General features: G+C 33.2%; 1 protein-coding gene across 1 annotated transcript; it reads left to right on the top strand.

Moving 5' to 3' along the window:
* Positions 1–3,331: 3,331 nt before the first annotated feature.
* On the top strand, positions 3,332–7,986 carry LOC119662929 (the record flags this gene model as incomplete). Its single annotated transcript, XM_038072584.1, has 2 exons — positions 3,332–4,613; positions 4,688–7,986. Coding segments are annotated over exons 1-2 (4,581 nt in total), but the record flags the coding sequence as incomplete, so codon positions are not given.
* Positions 7,987–7,994: the final 8 nt, after the last annotated feature.

Raw genomic sequence — 7,994 nt, 5'->3', positions numbered from 1 at the left:
AACTTACAAAACTAATGTTAGGGAATAAAAGATATCAGAAAGACCGTCTGGAAGAGGCCATGCTCTATAAACCGTTTTCTGAGCAACCAAATTGTTTGACTATTAAAGAAAATTTGCAAAAATATTTAGATAGGTGGATTTTCCTCGATATACTGGTTGCATTGAAAAATTTACACGACAATAACTTGAGTCAAGCACCAGTAGTATTTCGAACTTAACCAAGAATTTTTGAAAAACGCGCTAATAAACTAAAAAATAATTGTCTATAAAAAATTTTATTAAATTCCACAATATCTTTACTTCCAATAAAAAGAGAAGTACAATACAAACCCAGAGTAGCAAAAATCGAAGAGCAAAACCAACCAGCTAATGCTGGTAAGAACCACATACAAAAATGTGAAATAAAATATATAATATCTCTAGATATTAAAATTTAAATTCAAGAAAAATTTATAAATATATATTTATAAATATGTTTTATATAAAGTAAATGAGATAAATGTCAAATAAAAATAATATTGTTAATAAATTCATATTGTAATTAAGAGGCAAATATGTCTCCAACAATGTCTCCAATTATATAAGTTAAAACACGCGTTTCTGAATCCTGCCCTGTGCTTAGTTTCATTAACTACTTGTTTGTCTGGAAAAGTCCCGTTTGGCTTCGGTAGATCTCAACTCCACAAAAGTGCGCTCGTTCACTTCTACTTGGGCTACTAAGCGAGCAGCATATAAAAATTGACTATTGTGGTGCCCATGACCTACATCATTGTTTAATATGACAAGTCATTGCATAAAGTAACAAAACAATTGTGACATAATTTATTGAATGCACATTTGTCGCTTTGTCGTTTTGACTTTGATCATATTACACTTTTAAATTTTGTTTGACTCACGCCGTTATGATTGTGCACTCGTAACATGATGCGCGAGCCAAACGTTTTATCATATGTGGTCATTGTACGGTAGTAACACAAATTCCTTTAGAGAAATGTTAAACCTTATGAATAATATATATAATAATATATACAAGTAAAAATGCATAAGAAATAGATAACATATGTTAGAATAGTATAATAGATACTATGAATATCTTACATGTAAAAATCATATACTTTATCAAAAATTGGGAGTAACCAATGCATTGATTGGTTACTCAAGAATATATAGGAAATAAATAATAAGTTTAGTAGATAAGAATATTTTGTATAAATAGAGTAAGATTTTACAAATAAATAAGATTCTTTTAGATTCTTTTGCATAGGCAACAAGAATAAACTGTATTTTGAATCTCTGGTTATATGCGGCATATCTGCTGGTAATACCATTAAGGCGGCTGAAGAGCTTAGAAAATACTTAAAGGCGGCTGAAGAGCTCAGATTAATACTAATCCTTGCTAGGTCGAAACCTTTCTTCTGGGGTTCTTAATTACAATCCCTTAGCAATCCTGTCAAGTTAATACATATTAATGTATTGGATGAAGAACCTTGCATGGCAATCCTGAAGCTACACATCTTTACATGGCGATCCTGCAATTGACGGACCATTGGAATCTCGAAATTATTAAATCGAAAACTATTAAATAACCTGCAATTGACGGACCATTGGAATCTCGAAATTATTAAATCGAAAACTATTAAATAACCTGCAATTGACGGACTATTGGAATCCCGAAATTAATAAATCAGAAATTATCAGAAATAGTGTGGTGCCCATGACCTACATCATTGTTTAATATGATCAAAGTCAAAACGACAAAGCGACAAATGTGCATTCAATAAATTATGTCACAATTGTTTTGTTACTTTATGCAATGACTTGTCATATTAAACAATGATGTAGGTCATGGACACCACACTATTAACTTGTTATAATTTTTATTACTTGGATATAATAAAACCACGTAGGTCATAAACAACGTTTTAAATAATTAAATAAAATAATAAATAACGATTAACAAATAAATATTTAAAATAAAATAAAATAACTGGCGCCCGAGCAGGGACTTGAGGTTATCTGTTAGACCAATAGCAGCGAAACAATGTAAAATGTAACTAAAATAATACAGTTAATTAAGTTAGTTTTGAGATAATTTTTGTATAAATAGGGAATAATTTTTTAAATAAGATTAGGATCGATTGAATACTTATGCTAAATGCTTCTTTCAATTCTTTTCAATTATTTAGGAAATTGGCTAAGGTAAATTTTTTTAAAAATTCTTGAAATATATATAAAAATCATAGTGATCCCTCACCAGTGGTAAGACACTTGACTTTGTTAGAGCCTTACAACGTCTAAAAGTAAAACTATTCATTAAGAACAAAAATATTAGTTAAAGTGATCGATGTAAGACACTTAACTAAAAATAAAAAGTTCAATGCGAACAAAAAATTAATATACAAATCAAAATTATTAAGACTGTTCACAAGAACGCCATTAAACCCGAAGAGCTGATTCTAACAGCTTATATACTAAAATAAAGAAGGAATTTAGGGAAATTCCTCAAGGCAAGATAATAGGGCGTTTTTTTGAAATTTTTTTTTCGTTAGCAATTCACATAAATCCAGGAAAAAATCCAGCGTTAAGAGACAATACAATAAACGTGTCAGAGAGACACAAAACAGTAGAGGAATATATACCCAAAAAAAAACAGCAAGGTTCCTACACTAGTTACACACCAAGTATTGTAGCAAATCAAGGCCCAAAGGCCCCTGTGCTTATGATTTTGCCGTATAGCCGCTGCGATTTTGCCGTGTTGTGTTTCGTTTGATAGTTCGGACGCATGTTCAATCTTGTGTGTATCTTGTGTGTAAAGTTCTTTGTTTATCAAAAAGAAAGATTGCTTAAATAATAATGCAGCTAAATAAAACTATTATTAAATTCAGGTTTCAACTTTTCTAATCATTTTTTTCATTTTTTTTTAGAACTCATTTTTTGAAGTGAAAACTTCTTATGGCGCGTTAGGCACTTTTTGGGTGAGCATTTTCAGCCGATCTGACAGATCATCATTTTTCAAACCCTGATTTAAATATTTCATTTGACTTGTGTTGCTGCTATGGTATTGTGTTAAAAAAACAAAAAAAAACAAATCTAAAGTGTTAATAGAATTAATAAAAACATTGTTGTAGTGCTTTTGTATACTATAGTGTTATATTTTGTATACATTATTACAACTGCTGCTCGTCATCACGTAAGTAAATTATTATTTTATTTGTTTATTTTTTTTTTTGTTACGTACATGATACGTACATAAACAAATGCAACACGTTATTAAATAAAATTATCTAAAAATAGATAATATAGATTATAGATCTATAGATTTGTCTTGAAAATGGATGCGGATGATTCAAATAATGCTCGAAAAAGAAAAAACTCGATAGATGACTCCACTTATGAGGATGAAGTAGAAAAAAGAAAACAAAAAAGGAAAGAATATGATAATCGATACAGAGAGAAACACCCACATAAGTCAGACTTGGCGAAACAAGCGAACAAAGATTATTGTAAACGATACAGAGATAAACGAAGAACGTTAAATTTATTATCAACTGACCAAACTCTTGTACAACAAAGTGTACCTCCTCAAATCGCTGGTACATCTACCAGAGATGTGCCTTATGTACCTCGGACAGCAATATATTCGTCTGGTCCATTTACCACAGATGATATACATTCAGAAATCATACACAACGATCAAATTACAGGTCCACCAAGCCATTCTGACGACAATACTCCTATTCACAATGTCGGGGATATAATAGTTCCAAGTCAACCTCCCTCTCAGATTGTAAATGCTTCCTTACCTAATGTGCAGGTTCAAACATACTCTGCTTTTCAACGAAATTTCTCTGCGCATCGAGAATTTCAGAAAGATTTCGTTGCAAATGAATTCGGCTTTGCTTGTGATGTTTGCGACAGACTGTGGTTCAAAAAGGATTTGAGTTACTTACAAAATATAGATACGACTAAAAATATTGATTTTATAAGATCATTGCTTTCAAACACTGCTTTACCGGAAATTAAATTATGTTCAACTTGCAACGCAGCAATTAAAAAGCAACGTATTCCACCGATGTCTGTTTACAATGGATTCAAATATCCACCTGTTCCTGCATCTCTGAAAGACTTTCCTTTAGACTTGGTAACCGAAAGGTTAATATCTCCAAGAATTCCGTTCATGCAAATTCGTAGACTGCGACATGTACATGGTCAATATGGAATTTATGGACAGGTCATTAATGTTCCAATTGAAGTGAATACAATGGTTAATGTGTTGCCAAGGCAAGTAGATGATGATTATGCCATCACTGTTCATATTAAACGGAAAAAAATTCACAAATCTAGTTACGTCTATGGTATAGTAAGGAAAAGAAGCATAAAAGTTTGGTTACGATATTTGAAAGACACTCCTCTTTACACTTCCTACGATGTTGCACTTGATGATCGTTTTTTGAATGACAACAATGAATGCGAAGTTGCAGATGATATTGTCTTTGATGAAGATGGCGACAATGACATTTTAGAACAGATACCAATTGGCGAAAGTTTAATAGCTCAGCAACAAACATTGATGTGGGACGAAAATATGTACTTGAGCATTGCTCCTGGAGAAGGTACTCTATTTTATTTTTGTTCTTTTCTTATTTAATTTGTTAAATTTGCAAAATAAACATATGTATTTTTTCAGGAAACGTTCCAATCAGTCTGCTATTCGATGAGCACGCTGAAGAATTATCTTTTCCACAAATATATTTGGGACAATTTAGGCAATTCCGTGATGGTGTGGTTGCCACAGCTTTCATGATGGCAACCAGTGAACTTAGGAGATCTGATAGACGAGGTGTAACCCCTCAACACTTGCTATACATGGCGATGAAAATCATGAGGTTTCGAATCAAACAGTCTCTTTCTATAGCATTCAGACATGTTGGCCAAGGTATTGCAATCACTAAAGAGCAAATACAGTCAGACGATTATATGCATGGCTGCATTGAGACCAATTTGGCATTTCTTCGCTCAATTCCGAATTCAGCATATTATTGGGCAGAAAGAAAAAGAGATCTTTTTGCAATGATTCGACAATATGGTAAGCCTACTGTTTTCTTTACTATAAGCGCCAATGAAATCAGATGGCCAAAGTTATTGCAATTGTTGCATAATTTGAAAAACAATTCGGAAATATCTGCAGAACAAGCTGCTGAATTGCATTACATTGAAAAAAGTACTCTCATTAATGAAGACGCGGTAACTTGCGCTATTTATTTTAACAAGCTAGTCAATGTTATTATGAAAATATTACAATCTAAAAGGTTTAGTCCTTTTAAACAATACAGAGTTTTGCATTACTTCAAAAGAATTGAATTTCAACATAGAGGTAGTCCACATGCACATATTTTAGCGTGGTTAGATAATGCTCCTGAAGATGCTCTTGACAAGGATTACAATAAAGCCATCGATCTCATAAATTTTTTGATATCAGTATCAGCCACCGAAGCTTCTGGTAATATTAAATTACAAACTCATAGGCATTCTTTTACCTGCTATAAAGGAATAGCATCGCGAAGACAACAAAAATGTAGATTTGATGCTCCATTTTTGCCTGTTAAGGAAACAATGATTTTAACACCTATGAAACATACAGAAGATTGTTTCCAACACTACAAGGCGAAATACAATTCAGTCCGTAAAAATTTCGAAATCTATGACTACGATGATTTTGCATCATTTTACAGTGAAAATGATATTGATTCAGATGAGGAATACGTAAGGATAATTCGAGCGGGAATTAATAGACCACGAGTTTTTATAAAAAGAGAACCTTCGGAAAAATGGCATAATCCTTTCAATCCATTCATTTTCGATGTTGTAAAAGCTAATACTGATTTTCAATTTATTACTGAAGAATACTCTTGTGCAGCTTACGTAGTAGAATACGTAAATAAGACTAATAGGGGCGTTAGCAATTTGCAAAGAAAAATCATCGAGGTTATGGATGAACATCCTGAATTCAATATTTTTGAAATTACTAAACATCTTAGTATCCATCTTTTGAACCAGACTGAGATGACCAGTCAAGAAGCTGCATGGTATCTATTGAGGGAGCCGATGTCAAAAAGTTCAACTGCGATCGAATTTATACCGACTATATGGCCAATCGAAAGACACAGAGTAAAGAAGACAATGAAGCAATTGAGTGAACTTGAAGACGATTCGATAGATATATGGAAAGAAAATTGGTTCGACAAATATGAGAAAAGACCCGATGCTATACAAAATGTTTCTCTTGCTCAGTTTGTTTCTAAATATTACAAAAATAACAAAGGTGAAAATGTAGAACGAGAAGAACCAAAAGTCATACGATATCGTAATTATGACATGGCTACAGACTACAATGAATACAGGAGAGAAATGGTTACTTTGCACATGCCGTTCCGACACGAAGAAGCTGAAATTATTGCGGAAATGCGGTATATTCAGCTATATGATGAAAATGAAGCACTTATACTTGAGAGAAGAAAAGAGTTCGAATCAAATCTGGATATCCGAAAGACGCTGGAGATCTGCAGAGAGTTATGTCGCGAAGATATTAACATTGACGGAGAGGAAATAAATGAGGTTGTTGGTAGAATACCTGATGAAAATCCATTTGCCGAATTGTATGATAATCCAAATGCCGATTTAAATGATGATCTACGACTTGCGCTATTTGATAAGCTTGGGGCCATCGCTAAAAAAAAAGAAAACATTTTACCATATGAAGAATTTTATGAACTTATACGCAAGGCTAACGAAGAACAGCGAGAAATTTTGTTTCACACTATGCATCACTTGATATCGAAAACCGGAGACATGAAAGATCCATTGCTCGTGTATTTGACTGGACCGGCTGGAAGTGGTAAAACATTCGTAATAAAAGCGCTTATGGAAATTTACAATAGATTTTCGGATACTGATGGAATTTTTAATGCATATATTGCTTGTGCTTCAACCGGAAAAGCTGCTACAGCCATAGGTGGCACAACGGTGCATAATGCTTTAAGTATAACACTGTCAAGGTTAGTGCCCCTCAACGTTGAAAAAGCTCAACAATACAGAGCTCTATTTCAGTATGTTAATATTGTTATCATTGACGAAGTAAGCATGGTTTCTGCAGAATTATTACAGCAAATTGACGCACGTCTGAGGCAAATAACTGGCTTGCTTCAAAAAGATTTTGGTGGATTGGATGTAATCCTTATCGGAGATTTGCGTCAATTGCCCCCTGTAAAAGCTACGCCAATCTTCAAGCAAACTAAAAACAGAATTTCAGCCGAAACACCTTGGCGAAAATTCAAACAATTTGAACTCAAGAAAGTAATGCGACAAGAAAATAGACTATTTTCTTCGATTTTAACGAAAATAGGAGATGGAACTATTTTAACTGAAGAAGAATTGAACGTGATTGAATCTAGATTTGTTACTAAAGAATATGCGCAATCTGTATGTCCGGAAGGAACAAGACTTATGTTTACAAATATTGCTGTCAACGAATACAACAATACAATTTTGAATAGTTATCAAAATAAAATTATTTCATTGGCATCGGATGTTTTCGTTGGCTGTCATAATGCCGACCAAGAAGCTTATGTTAGACAAAAGTTACACAAAATGAAACCGGACGAGACCGGCAGCTTACCATACGAATTAATTCTAGTTCCCAACCGGCCTTATATGATAACTACAAATATTGATGTAGCTGATGGTTTATCTAATGGCACTGTAGGTACATTAATTCATATTGAATTAAATGAAAATGATGAAATTACAAGAATTTGGTTAAAGTTTCCAAAATCTGCTGGTCAAAAGCGCAAAACTAAGGCAAGAAATGACATTGAACGCTTGGGAATCGACAGAGATGCTGTGCCAATTTCTGCTCAAACATCATCAATACCACTTAACAACAACAAAACTATAGTGGCGAAAAGAAAACATTTTCCACTAGTTTCGGCTTTGGC

The sequence above is a fragment of the Teleopsis dalmanni genome, unplaced genomic scaffold (assembly GCF_002237135.1).
Source record: "Teleopsis dalmanni isolate 2A unplaced genomic scaffold, ASM223713v2 unscaffolded_contig_0016, whole genome shotgun sequence".
NCBI lineage: Eukaryota > Metazoa > Arthropoda > Insecta > Diptera > Diopsidae > Teleopsis > Teleopsis dalmanni.
This window is presented reverse-complemented; position numbering and strand designations above follow the sequence as displayed.